Here is a 17,965-nt window from a genome sequence, read left to right as displayed (position 1 = left end):
ACAAGTGTAAAGCATATTTATCTGTCCTCCAAGCCTGGGGGGCCCTGACATGTGCCCATGTTTACCTGGTGCAGATGCCAGCCCAGTCTATCACTTCCGACCCACTGGCAGCTGCACCCAGCTATAACCCACCCAGGGGTGACCAACATCACCGCACACATTCTGATCAAGCTTTGCGAGCGTAGCTGCCACTTCGTGGTGATATTCGGGCGGGTCGCTGCAGGGGTTTTGTGTCCTTGTGTTCTGTACTTGTGTTATGGTTAGTTATAACTGATGTTGCTTTGGGCATGGTAGATGGAGGATTAGGCTAGAGAGCTACTTTTGGCGTATACTGGTTCTTGGCAGGGACCATCATCACATGACAGTGCAGTCTATACATCGGTACTGCTATCCGTCAGGTAGTGACCGGCACTGTGCCGTAATAAGTTTAATGGAAATCACAACATGTGACCTATGGGGCGTCTAACCACTGGTTCAACCTCCAAGGATCCTTGGCATTTGCAAGAACCCTTCCTAGATCTCCGAAGAATGGTGTCTGTGCCTCGCCGATAGGATTTATGGAATTGTCCGCCTTTACTCCTGACCTACCCAAGTGCTGTAGCATGCAGCTCCCCACCAGCCAATACTATATAGAACCGATATGGGGTTGTAATGGGCACCTCCACCCCAGACAATAGCTTTATTTTCAGCTATTACCCGGAATATTATGCTAAATGTGTTGCCACATTTACTCTAAAATTAACCTGTAATAAGAAGTAAGACTTAGCAGTGCTGAATTTCTCATTCATCTTTCTCAAAAGTGCAGAATAATAGGTTTACCTATTACCTGTATCTCCGTAATATCAAACTTAGCTCTGCTACATGTAAAGCTAACTTATATATAATACCTTCATGCATAGCACAGAAAATAGTCTTATCTAACAAGGATCTAGTGTGGAGAATGCTTAAAAAGTTACTACAAAAGGACTTTAGTTTGCCATTTGCTTTGCCGGTGGAATATATTTGTCACAGGGTGTTGGGCCTTGAGGGGGCAATAAGAGGCTGTGGAATACCTTTCTATGGAAGTTCTGACCGTCTACCTTGAATTAAGTGGGAGGGCTACTGTAGGAACAGACGTCCCTGTGAAAGCCGACCAGTCATCCAGCCTGCGAGTGTATATTTGAGGAAGAGGGAACGAAGCTGGAATTTTGGCATACAGCAAGCATTTCACTGAGCTACCCAGCTGCTCCTAACCACTTTCTGGTGAGTTTACACTTTTGTATTTTTATAGAATTTTTGAATATTTTTGTAATTTTACCTTTGTGTTTTCGATGAGCGCTTTACTTCGCCTTCTTCTGCAATATGTGTTGTGTGAGTATCTTAATATTCTAGACAGGAACTCTGGGGAAATTGATGGGGAATTTTTCCAGCAAACGAAGTTCAAAGCTTTCTGCATTTGTGTATTGGGTGAAAGACTTTATGAAATACGGCACCGAGAGAATTTCAAAACTGATATAAATTGACCCTTATGAGTTATGCTTATGTCTGAATGAGGCAGCATCTTCTGGGGAAGAATGTTAATACCAGGCTAGAATGTATTTTCTATTCTACTCACATTACTGGTAACTGTATTTACAAAAAAAAAAAAAAAGTGAGATAAAAAGACAAAATTTGTAAACTGATAAGAAAAAAGTTAATCAGAAGTATAATTAATTGATGGAGCAGAGCCGCACCGTGTGAGCTAGAAGTGTGTGGGCTGCAGTGTGTCTTTCCATTCTCTTACTAGAAAAATGTCCCTGGGGGATTAATAGGTAAATATACAACTTAGAATGCCAAAAACTTTCTGAATTTTTATTTAATGAATGTACCAGAAATATTTGTGTAGAAACTGGTGTTATTCAAAGTTAGTATGAGATTTAGAAAACTTTTCCAAGGCTAGATTCACACAGCGTTTATCCACTTTGGACATTCCTTATTTGTTAAGAGTCCTCCAATGATAAGTTCATCGTAGACTGTCCCTAGGAATAAGGTGTAATCTTTGGGGGAAGCTGGCAGCATGTGTTAAATTCTGCTGCAGTGCCATCACAGGGCAAAGAAAGCATTACATAGGTCCCAATGAGCTCTGCATGTAATGCACAGACATGTCGGGTCCTCCAGAGTGAGAAAAACGCTCCTTGTAGCTGTACTTTGCTCTATTAGGACAGAATACCCAAAGGTTTAGGAGTTAAAAATGGTCTACTCAAAAAAAAAAAAGGTCTCTAAAGACAGGTGTCCTGTCGATCAACTGATCGCCATAGGTCAGGCTCCTCTAATGTCGTTCAGCCATATATTTCTCCTGCAGGGGTTATGTAGTATTATATGACGGCTGTTCAAATTAATAGTCGACCATGTAATACATTGACGTGTCCGGTCCACCAGGACAGCAGCCGCTCTTACTTACCAGCTCTCTGCTCTGACTTTTATAAAGTGGCTACCGAGCAGGGACAGGGGTTTTCAGGATAAGATAGCCCTTTTAAGGCAGTAGTCTTCAACATGTTGCTGTCTATTTCCTGAATTTCCTGTGACGCGATCAAAGGGCAATCCCCCCTTCTCCTATTCGCAGTGAATGCCGCGATCAGCTTTGATCGCGGAGTTCAAGGGGTTAACGGCGGAGAGAAGAGGTTTCTCTAATCTCCGCCGTTACAGCGGGGCTGGGGCTGTGTGTTACAGCCGTTGCCCTGCTCATGATGGCACGTGCACACTGAGTTGCACGCAGGACAGCATACTCGTCCTAATGTGGCAAGCACCCGCCGCTCAGGACGAGTATTCTTGTCCTGTGTCGGCAGCAGGATAATAGTTTAAAGTCAATATAAAGACTGCTACATCTGTAATATTGGTTTCATTCAGACAAATATTGCAGTCTGGAAAAATGTCCCTTAAGTGGTTCCTCCGCTTTGTACAATCCCATTTGTTACATGGGTCCCTTCTCAATATACTAATCACAAGGTACTCCCCTGCTGAGACCACCAGTGATCATCTGTAATCTATAGGGGAACCTGGCAGTAAGTGTTCAATTTCCCTGCAGCACCACCACAGGCAAAACTAAGCATTACACTGTATCCATCCAGATCAATGGGTTGTCTGTGTAATACAAGCAGGTCACCCAGAGCAAGAGATGCTCTTTGTCGTTCTCCACTCTGTCCAAGAGATGAGGATCCTCAACATGCCCCCCACCCCCTGTGAACTCCAAATTCCCTAATAGGTTGTATGAAAATGGGTTTTCTAAACTGGACAATCCCTTTTAAGGGCTCATGCACACAGCCATATCATGGCTCCCTACAACCTCCGAGCGTATAACCTACAAATGTAAGGGCCCATACTGTACCTCTACCTCCAAGCATTGATTTTACCAGAGAATATCTTCAAGGGAGCCTGTAAGTCAGCAGATAGAGGCCGTCTCCATACTAGGGATCAGGCATCTTGTTGCCCTGTCTTCACTCCTCCTATAGTAACATTTTCTATACAACAAGATGAAGATTATTATAAGATTTATTATTGACAATCTCTTTGATAACGGAAGATCGATGGTTTCCTCATTATGCGTTTCGCCTCTTTTTTTTCTTTTATTACAGAGCCTGTGTAGAGCAAATGTGTACAAGAGGTTTCCTTCTGTCGTTTCCTCTATGTTCAATGCAGGTATTACTCAATTTGTTACTGAAGGAACCCCCTAATCCTTCCATGTAAAGCTGAGAAGTAGCAACATATTGTCTTACACTGAAGAGACTTCCAGGTGCTTTGAAAAAGTGATCAGGTGAGACCTAAAATATCGTAATGCGGGTGTTTTACTATATGTCTTGTATTCCATTACCAAATCTGAGGTCACTATAATTTGGCGTCACTAGGACATATCATAAATTACTGAAGATTGTGACCATGGAATTTAGGATTGTGAGGGTCCCAGCCATAACTTGCTATGTTGGGTAAACCTCTCTAACCCCCTTTACGCATCCAAATGCAAAGGGTGTTAAAGCATTTTGACGTACTGGCATGTCCAAATTCTCCCACATATTCTTCCGTAGTATACTTGCAGGTGCGCGACTGCGATTGAGAGCCACACTCCAGGGTTAACGTCCATGAGCGGAAGAAACCCCAATCCTGGACGTTTAGACCTTATAGGCCCTGTGCACACGAACGTAGAATTCGTCAGTAATTACGGACCTATTTGTTTCTATGGCCGACTGACACCTTCCCATATAATTATATTTAGGCGTCCGTGCTGTAGAAACCTTCCGTAAAAAATAGGTTCTATTTTTTTATTTTACGGACCGTGCTCCCATACTTTATAATGGGAGCACGGCCCGCAAATACGGACGACTGTCGGTGGCTGGCCGTGCCCGTTTTTATGGACCGTGATTTTGAGCACAGTCGTGTGTATCGGGCCTTAGATGCTGTTATGGTTAGTTGGGTAATAAATAATGGAAGGGGGGTTTGTATATGAGCCTAAGACTCGGTACAGTATTTCACTTCTTAAGGTGGATGTACACGTTAGATTAATGTTCACCGAACCGGACGATTTAGGCCCGATCGACCGACCATCTGATGTGTATGGGGCCTTCCTGACTCTCCTGATGTCAGAGTAGAGAAGGATCGGGTAGTTGGATTTCAACATGCCGGATAAGCCGCCGTCCTAGGTGTCTGCCGACAGCTTAGTCCCCAATCAGAATACATGCACACTTGGCCGAATCGAGCACGCATGTGTTTGGAGGCGAATCAAGAGGAATAGCTGTCGGCCGAATACGCGTTCGTCTGACAGCTATAATGTGTCTGGCCAGCCTTCGAGGAATACTTTCTGCTCCACTTCTGCTCTTCCTACTAGAAGTAGAGACAGCAGCCATTTTGGAGTTATAGGGCTGAGTCTTCTGGTCACACAGATACACCCCGTTCCTTGCTCCTCCCCTTTCTCCATGTATGTCAGTCTTCTATATGTTGCTCCTGTAGTAATTCCCTGTGCATTCTATACTGACTTGTATTAGGGCGAAGAAGAGGACACTACTACTCCCATGTCGGGGCGGCCAACCCTTTAGGTCTTCTATGCATTTCAATGGAGGTCACTACTGGGGGAAAAAAACATCTATAACATATAGTAAGACTTGCAATTCTGAAATAAAAATTATAGTCTTTATAGTGCAACTGTAGGAACATCTTATTGTGAAACTTTGAACAAAGAACTTGAAATACACTTAAGGTCCTCTTCCATGGTCCGACGTGGGCCGTGTAAACGAGCGCGGATCAACGAGACCGCTCATTGATCGTCCCTCGTTTTCTCCCTTCACAAGGAGCTATGTATGGGGACGAGCGCTCGTTACTACGATCGCTCGTCCCCATATATTTATATCATGTTGGCAGCGCGTCCCCCTGTTTACACAAGGAGATGTGCTGCCGACAACGATAATATTTTCGTCATTTAAAACTGTACAATCAGTCGATGAATGAGCGTTTGTTGGTTCATCGGCTGATCGTTGCCCTGGTGCAATTATTGGGAACGAGCGTTCTGTGAACGCTCGTTTGCCCGTGTAAAAGGGCCCTTAAGGTGTACCTGCCTAGCCTTTAATCTCAGATAGCGAAAACTAAATGTGCCCCATTAGGCTGTGTTCACACGTAAATGCATTTTTTGCTGTGATCTATGCGAAATCATGGCAAAGCAGTCGCATTCTGCTAAGACTTCTTGAAAATCACTGCAAAAAATGCACATTGACTAAAACGTATGTACAAACACGGCCTTATGATGCTGCGTTTTGGTGCCTTTCTATGACCTTTGCACGTCCAAAAACTGCATTGCACACCTGCAGCAATTTTTTAGTAAAACTGGCACACCGCTGCTACGTGTACGGGCAGCCTTATGACTAAGCAAACCATTAATTACACCTGGCACGAGGCGCTATATTTCATGGCTAGTACCAGTCGTCCTCGACATCTCTAGGTCTCTCTAGGTCAGAATTATGGCTGATGCATAATTCAGCACGAGCTGCTAATTCTTGAATTATTGAAGAGATCACAGTTGGGATAATCCTAGTAGTTTGCTATTTATTGGTGATTAAGTTTTACAATGCAATGGTCTCCAACCTGGGGCCACCAACCAGCTGTTGTGAAACTACAACTCCCAGCAAAGTTTTCGTTTTACACCAGATGGAGAACCACAGGTTGAAGACCACTGTACTATTGCATTTGACTTACTATCTGGGACAACATATGCCAAGATTTATTTAGACTGGACTGGGAAACTGACTGACTAGGTTGAACCATCCATTTTGAGAGAATTTTATGGAGGCCACAGAGGAGCCAACCTACTGTATATGTTCACGTCTGGCCTAAATTATTAATCTTACCCTTGAAATTCCATTGTTATCTGTCCTCTCTCCAGGCAGAGAAGCAGGTTCTTACACACTGCTATTTGAGAGGTACCCATGGTACTGTCTTTCTGGTTTGCAAATAGAATGCCAGGACTGCAGTGAAGACTGACACTTGCATTTTTTTTTAAACTGAGGAACAGGAAGGAGAGAAAGATAAATTCAAGCTGTATTCCGCTCCCCTCTTTATGATCTATGTCTGCTTTCCTTAAATAACATTGCAAACAAAAAATGTCTTTCAAATAAGCCCAACCCATTAAAGGAAGGAGAGAGAAAGCAATCTCTACATAACAATTCAGATCTATGTGCCATTCAGGGTATGAGGAAAGCTGGGAGACCAAAACTATGGGAGGTGTCATGGCTGCAATTAGAGGCTGTCACCTTTGGAAATTCAGAATCCGTTAGAAATTCAGAAATTGCTTCATGGAATATTAAAGGTATAAAAGTGAGTCTTTTTATTTTTTAACACTGGGTCATTTTTAGATCCAACATTCTGTGATGACTAATTTCTTAATATATCTTTAGAGTGGTTGTAGCTCAGCTTTTCTGATTCAGAGATCCAAATCTCCTGCATAGATGTAAAATTACATGATACAATTTTGTTTGTCTGCAGCCACCACTAGGAGGAGCTTACTGCATACTGGTTTATTATTAAGTAAAGTGTATAAACCGTATACAGTCCGCTCCTGAGCTCCCTCTAGTGGTGACTGCAGGCAGCCAGGAGTTTTATTTAACTACAGATGTGTCCACCTTATCTTTGCTTTAATTTGGATAAAGACTCCCATTTCTCATGAAACAAATTTAATATAATATTGCAATATGCTAGCAAAACCCTTGACAGGATTGATTTTTATAAAAAAATAGTTTTACTACTTTTTACGATACAGCTTTTATGTATCCTGTATACATAGAAGCTGTATCGTTCTCTTTCAGCCGATTCCGTCAGTTCAGCTAAACTAACGGCTCGGCTGAAGACAGGTCCTATGTGTCTCTGACACCCAGGATCCACCTAATATTAATCACATCTAAGTTATGAACTTGTGCAGAGCCTGAAGGAGGTGGTGAATGATACAGGGATTCAAAGAACGTCAGAGTCCTGAGGAGGCGGAGCATAATACAGCAAAGATTTATCAAGCTCCGCCTCCTCAGGGGTTGCACTAGGCATAACACAGTCTATCCGTTTTGCCCGGAGTGTTCCTTTAATATTATTTTATTGTATAAAATATACCGTATGTTACTTTTCTATCCCAGCTGTGCCCTGAAACCACCCCAGCCGCTGTCATGTATTGGAGGTGCTGTGATTTTTGGAGTATTTTTGTCTAGTTATGTGACTTGATCGAGTCTGACTGGCACTGGGTCAGCTCTATGGTTGTGTTCAGATAGCACCGGTATCTTTTGGTGCTCGAGGTAGGGTCCCAACCCGGATGTAGGTTAAGAATTGTAGTCTGCACACCTTGATTGTGTTCAAAAATTGCGGTAAGCCGCCGAATACAATTTATAGCAGCGCTACTACGCATTGTACACTCAGATCGATCAACTCCCCAGTACGGCTCAGTGCCTGGCGAAGGTCTTACGACCGAAACGTTGATGTCGCACATATAGCCTCTGGCATTTATCCTGAGAAACAAATAAATATAATTTTTGAACACAATCAAGGTGTGCAGACTACAATTCTTAAACTGGGTCAGCTCTGTTAGGAGTGTCTGTATGGGTTATTCAGTCCCTAATGATCCTAAGTTAATGCCACTTCATCTTAAATACTCCCCTCTAAAAACATGGAGGAATGGCTTGTTAAGCAGTGTAATAAATGTGACCAGGACGATTATTGCCCATCGGCTGAAGTCGACTTTGTAGTCCGGGTATGGACTAAGATGCAGTAGTTAATGTACTAATGCTTTAAAAAGGATTTTTTGAGTTGTCCTCATCTTAAGAATCCCGATCCGTCTTCTGTACTGTTTATTACTGAGAAAGCTGAGTAGGAACCTACATGTTCCCATCAGAGCTCCGACATCCAGCTTCCTCTGTAGATTCTAGACTTTCGAGCACCAATATTCACAGGAGACGATTACCACCATTGCCCATTAAGTTGAGTTCTCCAAGGAATTGTTTCGTTTACAAAACCCATTTTCAAATATGCCATTTGGGTAGTTAATAGATGTTCCTCACTCTGGACCCCCGACATAGAGCATCTCTCACTGTGGAGGACCCGGAACATTCATGCATTATATGGACAGCCAATTGATTTTACTGGCAACATGTAATGCTTAATGTCTCCTGTGGAGGCACTGCAGGCGAATTAAACACCTGCTGCCAGATTCCCCCAAAGATCACAGCTGATCACGGTAGGTCACAGCGTCAGGACACCATGTAATCCGCTTCTTGTCAGGAGAACCTTCTACCTAAACGGAATTGTCAAAAACTAACAACCCCAATAACTATGAAGAAGAATCAAAAATTCTATGGCTTGGTACCGCTCATTTTAATTCATTAATACATTAAGGAGTAATAAATGAATAATGATAGGAGGTAATTAGTTAAATATCACATTTTACGTCACATTTCCCCTTCATTTGCAGCTTATCTTTCCCACTTTATATAACATTTCCCCCCTTTATGGAACAAGAGTGTATAAAAAGGACCAAGGGACTGCAGAGGGTGGGTATCATTTTCTAGGTCGGATAGGTTGAGTTAGAGAATGGTGGGTTTATTTTTCCTGGGCTTTCCCCACCTTTTAGTTTCCACAATGTAATAAAAGGGTTGTCTCCATAGCTTGCCAATCTCTGTGAGTCCGGGATCCAAGCAATCAGCTGTTCTCAGTGGAAGAAATTGCAGCCACACATTTTTCCCTACAGTGGCCACTACAGGGGAAATGTAGTATTACATGGCGCCCATTCAAATGGATCCCTTGTAATATGTGGTCACGCAGATTCTGCTAGGATGGAAGTCGCTCTTTAGTAGAGGCTCTCCACTCTAAATAATAGAGAGGGGTCCTGAGCAGGGGAACTTCCCTCTCTATGATGTCCATATGCCCTATTAGGTGTTTCCTCATGAAGACCACCTCTTTTAAGTGGGCAGATCAGTGCTCAGCAAAAAGCCAGCCCTCTTCTAAAATACTTTGTGCTGCTGTAAACATTGTGAGACTTTGACAGTGCACATGGGTTGGATATGTGAACTAATTGCAAAAACTCAATTCATGTTTGCAATATCGCATGCATTTAATATGGATTATGTTCTTCTTCTGCCCATAGGTGCAAATTCAAAAATTATTTATCCGCTATTCACTGTGAGACAAAGTCATGAAAGTGTTCCAGCTTTCCGTATCACTATTTATTACATCGCTATCGTGTCTGATAGACTTATGCTGGCAACAGCTCCAAGCAGGGGCCCCACAAGTCCAGCTGAGATTAGCTGGGGCATCAAGAGTTCCTAATGAAGGTCGCCTGGAGGTTCTTTATAATGGTAAATGGGGCACAGTATGCGATGATGACTTCAACATAGAAGTGGCTCATGTGGTCTGCAAGCAGCTGGGATTTGAACTGGCCATGAATTGGGCACATAGTGCGAAGTATGGACAAGGAGAAGGTAAGTACCATTTATATGATGTTATATGACGACATAACCTAATACCATGTACGATATTTTACTACGTGTTGTGAAAAGCGGAACCTCAACAATAATCTGTCGTAGACCTAGACTTCATGCTCTCGACTTTATTACTTATCTATACCAGTGCTACGTATCCATAATAGTGTGCTAATGTATGGGGGTTTCCATACATACATGTAACTCCATATTTTCACACTGCGAAACGCATATGGAATAAATATGGTACTCGTACTGAAGGTACTTGGACCAAGGGCTCCTGGACATAGGACACTTAATCCAGGTTGGCCATATTTTCGCACTGAGAAACTCATACAGAATTAATATGGTACTAATGGTGCTCGTACCAAGGGCCTTTTTTCAAAAAAAATTCACATTTTTGCAGCTGGGGCTGCAATGTTGGCAAACAAGAAAGTAGAAAATGTACTTATATCATAATAATGGGATGATGGAGCCAGGACTTATGGTCGCAGGTGATTAGGAGTGGGCTGGTGTCAAGCAACATTTTTAGCTTTGCTGTGGTGAACCCAGTGCTCTATGTATGCCACTGCTAAACACCATATGGAAATCCATAAATAAAAAGGTACCACGCAGAACTTAATTAAAAAAATTAAATTCTACCATTTTGTATATACAGCTCCTATGTAGACTTATGCGTCTCCATGGTTACAGACTACACAATCCCTGTGTGTAGTCTTATCCTGTGGTCTGCAATCTGTAAATAAAAATGGATATTTTATTGTGTATGGTATGTTTATAATAAAGAGTAGCCAATTATGAGTGGGCAAATACCAATGAAAACCACGTTGGCAGAAAACTGTATGTTCTACGCTGGAAAAAGTTTTATTTTCTTTTATGGGTAATAAATCATCTTATTACTTGAATTATTGCAATATTCTACATGTCCTGTTTAGCTTGTAATTAAAATTAAAGGTGTTGTCTCATGAAGAAGCTGTGATTTCTACAGAATAGTGAGTGCAGCTCTGGAGTATAAAACAGGCTGTAACTCCGGATCAGTACAGGATAAGTAATATAATGTATATACACAGTGATTCCACCAGCAGAATAGTGAGTGCAGCTCTGGAGTATAATACAGGCTGTAACTCAGGATCAATAAAGGATAAGTAATGTATGTACACAGTGACTCCACCAGCAGAATAGGGAGTGCAGCTCCGGAGTATAAAACTAGGCAATAACTCTGGATCAGTACAGGCCAAGTAATGTATGTACACGGTGACTCCACCAGCAGAATAGGGAGTGCAGCTCCAGAGAATAATAAAGGCTGTAACTCAGGATCAGTACAGGATAAGTAATGTACTAGTGTGTGTGCATGGTATGTATGTATGTATGTATGTAATATATATTATGTGTGTATAATATATATATATATATATATATATATATATATATATGTATGTGCATTTTATGCAAGTCTCCTGTAAGTGCTACAATGCACTGCCATGGTTTTAATGTATTTTTTTGTTACCACAGGCCCCATCTGGCTGGATAACGTGCGCTGCTCCGGTGCTGAGAGCTCTTTGGCAGAATGTGAATCAAACGGCTGGGGTGTCACTGACTGCAAGCACTCCGAGGATGTTGGGATTCTTTGTTCAACAACCCGGCTGAGGCCATCAGAACAGCTTCAAGCAATCGCTGCACAGGTAAGCACTACACAGCTACCCGGCTGCACTTCATCACTAATGTCACCTCGTTCTGTGCAGAACTCCATTTTATTTGACCTAGAACTTAAAGAGTAACAATAACTCAAAATTTACAGCCCAAAATCATAGCGAGCATTATATGCATCAATTCTATAGGATCTAATGCAAAAAATACCCAAACTGTCGATGTCTGTCATCTAACAGGTAGAGATGAGGCTTGAAGCTATTCGGCCCTGATTCAAGTTCTATAATGGGACCCTAAAATTCTTTAACGAGACCCTAAAATTCTATACTGGGGCCCTCAAATGTCACGTGTTAGGATCTAGATAAATATCTGATAACATTGAACAAGAAAAAATATTGGGATGCACTCCTCGATTTGTTTGTGGCGCTAGTAGGGTAGGGACGAAATGCCACAATATGTGTATGCTGGGGTTCCATTTTCTTCATATTGTGGCATTTCGTCCCTACCCTACTAGCTCCACAAACAAATCGAGGAGTGCATCCCAATATTTTTTCTTGTTCAATGTTATCAGATATTTATCTAGATCCTAACACGTGACATTTGAGGGCCCAGTATAGAATTTTAGGGTCTCGTTATAGAATTTTAGGGTCCCATTATAGAACTTGAATCTTTGTGTATGCTGGGGTTCCATTTTCTTCAAAGATTCAAGTTCTATAATGGGACCCTAAAATTCTATAACGAGACCCTAAAATTCTATACTGGGCCCTCAAATGTCACGTGTTAGGATCTAGATAAATATCTGATCACATTGAACATCACCCCTCTGTACCGGCCGTTTATAGCACTGAAGTTCTGTATATGTGGTCGGTGAGTTTCAGGCTCCAGAACAAACCTCTATATACAGTAAAATTCCGTCATTTGACAATCCAGAAAGTCTGATAATCTGACACTTTTAATCAGAACATAAATTGAAATGTAATGTGGAATTTTACAAGGAAATAAGCAGAAGACCGAGCAGTGATAACCAAATGGGAAACTTCTCTGAATAATGGCACATTTTATATTCGTAGTTTTATTTTAGGTTTTCCTCATGAAGGTGCTCTACCCTACACACGTGTGTATCATATACCTTTCTATGGCAGTCCAATAATCTAGCACAATGTTTCTCAACCCCAGTCCTTAAGTTTCCCCAACAGGTCATGATTTAGAGGGCTTGGCCAGAATTAAAAAAAATATGGCTGCTTTCTTCAATAAACAGCGCCACACCTGTCCATGGGTTGTGTCTGGTATTGCAGAGATGTTGTGTTAGTAGGGAACTCCTTTTCAATTATTCACAAGAGGCCTGTGCCTTGGGGCAGCTCTGATGTTTACTCTATGGCCTAAGACATTTCCATTTATATACTAAAATAATATAATTTATTTTATTATATAAAGTGACATGGCTTTTTGGTGTTAAAGGAGTTTCCTAGCATAGTTAGTGATGATTGGTAAGGGTCCAATTGCTATCGTCCAGGAGAAATGCCGAAGGGACTTTGCTTTCTTCCTTATCGGGATTGGCAGGGGTTCTAGAGGTCGGGCCCGCACCGATCATAATGTTATGAGATATCCTAGTGACCTGCCATATAAATAGAAACAGGGAATACCCCTTTAAGAAGAGGGCCCTGAGGATCCAGGCATCTTGGAGGTTCCTCAGTTCCAGTACTCTGAGAACTGCAAGACTAATAAATGCCAGCAAAAATCACTTTTAAAAATATGTCAATGAGAATGCCAAAAATTGCCAGTTAGTAACAGTAAAATATTATAGATGCAAATACACCAAGAAGCCCCCCCCCCCCATGTTAACAACCTCCGGACCTCTTCGTGTCATCACAATAGGTTCAGATCTCGCGATGGCAGCGCAATAGAGATCATGAGATCACCAGCGCTAAATGTCAAAACCACAATTACTTTCAGTTAATTGCAATGGAAATTAGACTAATGTGAAATTCATTATACGTTACTAATCCTGTTCTGTTATTTTTATAAGCACGGCTCATAGCTTTATATAATAAAGGTCTAATTGTCCTCATTAACAAAGTTCTAATTGTCTGAAAGTTCCCTGTGATTCCCTTTATATTGTTACCATGTGAGTCAGTGCATTCCCCATACAGGGTTGTATGGTGCGCTATATAGACGATGTACTGTATATAGGACTAGGGGGATCTGATCCTTTACTCCTCTTTTTCTTGGTGTGTGTGTGTGTGTGTGTGTGTGTGTGTGTGTGTGTGTGTGTGTGTGTGTATATATATATATATATATGTGGCGGCTTTGTTTATAGCTTATACATCAAAGGAATTGATTTATGCAAAACCAGTCTCACCACTACAATACCTTCATCTGCACCATTAGGACATGTATTACATGAATGGCCGGCATGTTCTACTACTTTTCCATATTGATGGCCAGGCCAACTTCTAGTCTCAGTGAGACAACATATTTTAGTACCACAATTTAAAGGGGTTGTACAATCAGGACATCCCTTGTTCCTATTCCCTATTAGTGCATATGGATGTCATGGAGAGAAGGTTCCCGCATTTGAGACCCTCACCTTAATAAGCTCAGGAAGACCCAGCATGACCATCTATTACATGGCTGGTAATTGTCTTCGATGGGGTGACATGACTTGGGTCTATTCACACAAGGCAGATTTGTTGCCGAAATTTCTGCGACTGTCCCATTCATCTGAAGGAGGCTAGCAAAGATACATGTGATTGCCGCCAAATCAAACCCCTTGAGATAAATACAACAGATTATCAGTCGCAGAACTTTCTGCAACGTTTCTGCCTCGTGTGACTGCACCTCCTGGACAGGCAGCTACTGCAACCGCACAGATAAGTGAATGACTTACATCCAGGGATAAGACTATATTCTCAACCCTGGTAAATCTGCCCCCTCCCTCTCCAGCGGTAGCCGGATGCATGGGGGGGGGGGATTATTATGCCCAAAGAAAACAGGGCTCCATATGTAGGGTACATGACAGGTCCCTGTTAAAAAATGATAGGGGTTCAAAGTAGGAAAAAAATTACACTTCTAAATAAAAGTCGTAGCTACTAAACACACAAGTAATAAAATCCTTAAACTCTAGCCCAAAACACCTCTGATATTAAGGGGTTAAGCTTCCAGGGCTACCAATAAAGCACATGGGACATGTCACTGAAATATTTTTCCCCTGCTGTTTTGGCACACTGAGCCTGTTCTGGGTAAATGAAAATAGAAATCTTCAATCGGCCGCGTTCCAAGAGCAACAACTGCGCACAGAGTCGGACTGACTGTGTGTATGAATAGTGTCATAGAGCGTCCGCCTGCATTACCTCACTCCACCCCGGCCTGACATACCAGCGGTGTTTCCTCGTCTCAGAGGCATTCCTGAAACTTCTCTAAAGCTGCCACTGGATGAGATCAGTCGTTTCATGTCTGGTGGGTGGAATCAGCACATTCATGACATATTGTTGTCAAGAAGTAGATGCCCCCGGATGTAGAAGAGCTGAATTTGTCACCTAACTGTTAGGGACATCATCAAATAGCTTTACCTGTAACGCTACAAAAGTGTATACCAAATGACACCACATTCTACGAAAGGACAAACTCGGCTCTGCTTTTCCTGACTAGAGTCCGTTCAAGGTCTGGGGAGGCATCTGAGCATGGAAGGGGAGTTGCATGGCAGATCCTCCATTTATTTATTTGAAGAAGAAAAAGGGAGAATTTTTCAGAGCTATACAGTGCCCAAGTAAGAGTACTAAACCGAGCCCAAATAGTGCCACCATATGATCATCATACCACAGGGCCATACAGTGCCCACATAGCTCCACTATTCCTTGCCTGGAAAACCGTATTATGCTGTATACAAATAATACAACCATAGACTGCTTAAAGACCTCCCTACACTGCCCATATAGCATTACCACACAGTGTCCAAATAATACCATATGGTCCCTATACTACAGAGCCATACAGTGCCCACATAACCCCCCATACATTGTACAAATAATCCCACCGTACACTGCTTAAATATCTCCCAACATTGCCCAAACAGCAGTACTATGCAGTGTCGAAATAATTCTGCCATATGGTCCCCATACTACAAAGCCATACAGTGCCTACATAATACAATACTATATAGTGCCAAAATAACAGCGTAACACAGTGTTTATATAATATCACCATTCAGTAACAATGTTAGGCAATGACAAAAATATATAACTATAATCTCAAAGTTCCCCAATAACAGTGCCCAAATAAGTGTCTCACAGCATTCATATAATACCACCGTAAAGTACACCTATAACAATGTTATACAATGATCAAATAATACAGTACCCAACTAATGCCACCATACAATTCCCAAATAACTGTGTCATAGAATGTTTAAATAATGCTACAATACCGTGCCCAAACAGTGCCATACAGTGTCCAAATAACAGTGTTAAAATAGCCTCGCCATACACTGTGCCCAGGTTGGTATATTCCCTTTGTGTGAGTTGCCCACGGGATGTGCTAGACTCCTCACTTCAGACCCATCCTGTCCTGTAGCTGACAAACTTAGCTCAACTACGTCAGTGCAAGACTTGGAAAAAAAAGTATCTACGTCTCCATTGACAGTAATGTGATTGCAGGAATGGGCCTGTATGACTAGAAGAATGTTTAAATCCCACTACCTAAAGTCGCACAACCGTAGCAATTATTTTTAAAGATCCCAAATACGACAGAACTGAACACGTTTCTTCTAAATACTGTAATGAGGGAGAAAACAAGTCATATTCAACATAGACAACCAGTTCTTACCTCATTCCTATGCTGGGATGTAATATGCCTGCATACCGCTATACATACAGGTCAGCTCTGCTATATCGTAATCCCATAATTTCATGTATTCGTTTTATTCAATTGTATATAGTCAAGTTGTACAATCTAATAGTAAATGGAAGAATTGATAATAACATGCCGCATGCTCCTTCACTTCTACTGCTCTGCCTGTGTCAGTCTTTACTGTAATTTTCTAATTCTATTCCTGATCCTGGAGGATCAGAATGAACAGTGCTACATGCATCCAGTGATTTGTGTATAGTGGTTTGTTTATTTATTTAACTCTTTCAGCACACAAAGAAAATCGAGGAGGTTAGAATTAAGCCCATTTCTGCCCGTGCCAAGGCAAGCCTCCCTGTCACAGAAGGCATCGTTGAAGTGAAACATCATGGACGGTGGAGACAGGTCTGTGACCATGGCTGGACCATTGATAACAGCAGGGTGGTCTGCGGGATGATGGGATTTCCCGGAGAAGTTCACCCCAACATCAAGTTTTACAGGTAAAGCCTCACACCTTCTCCCGCTTGTATGAATCACCAGCAGTTTTGTCATTTTTGGAGTTCTACATTATTGAATAGAAGACAGTGGCGTACACAGGAAAGGGGTCTCCAAGCAAAGATCAAAATAAGTCGTTGTTATTCTACATTGTATTCAGTAATTTATTTGTTATCTATTTCTAGGAAAGCTGGGTGACTACCAACATCACTCGGCTTTCCTAGAGGACAGACTTACCTACAGCAGTTATGCAGCGATACATCAGCTGCTCCTGTATTTCTGCCATTAGGAAAACTGGGTATGAAGTCTTGTGAGAACTGTTATGGCGCCATAGTTGCTGCATAGCTAAAAAATGTAGAATTGTAGAGTAGAATTTTAAAAAAAACTCAAGGATATTCTGTATCTTATCATATCTTTACAGGTGAACATTTTGATATTAGGTAGAAATGATCTTTAAAGGAAAACGTGCGGTGATGGCAGGGGAGGGGGGGTGGGGTCACTACCTCACAAGTTTTTGTTTTTTTTAAAAGGGTCATCATTGCTTTAAAAGTCATTCTGTTGTGGAACACGTATGTACGTTGACACACACACACACACACACACACACACACACACACACACTGATACAAACACATGCATATATACATTGATACACACACATGCATACATATATACATTGACACACATACACACACATGCATATATACACATACATGCATATATACATTGACACATATGCATACATACATACACACATACATTCATACATACACACACACATACATTCATACATACATTCATACATACACACACATACATACACACACCATTCATTCATACATATATACATACATACACACACACACACACACACACACACACACACACACACACACTCACACACACATTTATTCATTCATTCATACATATATACATACATACACACATACATACACATTGACATGCATAAACACACACATATATATATATACATACATACATACATACACACATTCATTCATACATACATTGAC

General features: G+C 41.6%; 1 protein-coding gene across 1 annotated transcript in view; it reads left to right on the top strand.

The window, feature by feature from the left end:
* Positions 1–9,620: 9,620 nt before the first annotated feature.
* LOXL4 (lysyl oxidase like 4) overlaps positions 9,621–17,965 on the top strand; it is a 57,751-nt gene continuing 49,406 nt past the window's right edge. Inside the window, exons 1-3 of the mRNA XM_075842370.1 lie at positions 9,621–9,947; positions 11,460–11,629; positions 16,728–16,936. Coding sequence (XP_075698485.1) covers positions 9,662–9,947; positions 11,460–11,629; positions 16,728–16,936 — 665 coding nt within the window. The 5' untranslated portion in view covers positions 9,621–9,661. The remainder of the gene's footprint in view (positions 9,948–11,459; positions 11,630–16,727; positions 16,937–17,965) is intronic.

Source organism: Rhinoderma darwinii, chromosome 11, assembly GCF_050947455.1.
Source record: "Rhinoderma darwinii isolate aRhiDar2 chromosome 11, aRhiDar2.hap1, whole genome shotgun sequence".
NCBI lineage: Eukaryota > Metazoa > Chordata > Amphibia > Anura > Rhinodermatidae > Rhinoderma > Rhinoderma darwinii.
This window is presented reverse-complemented; position numbering and strand designations above follow the sequence as displayed.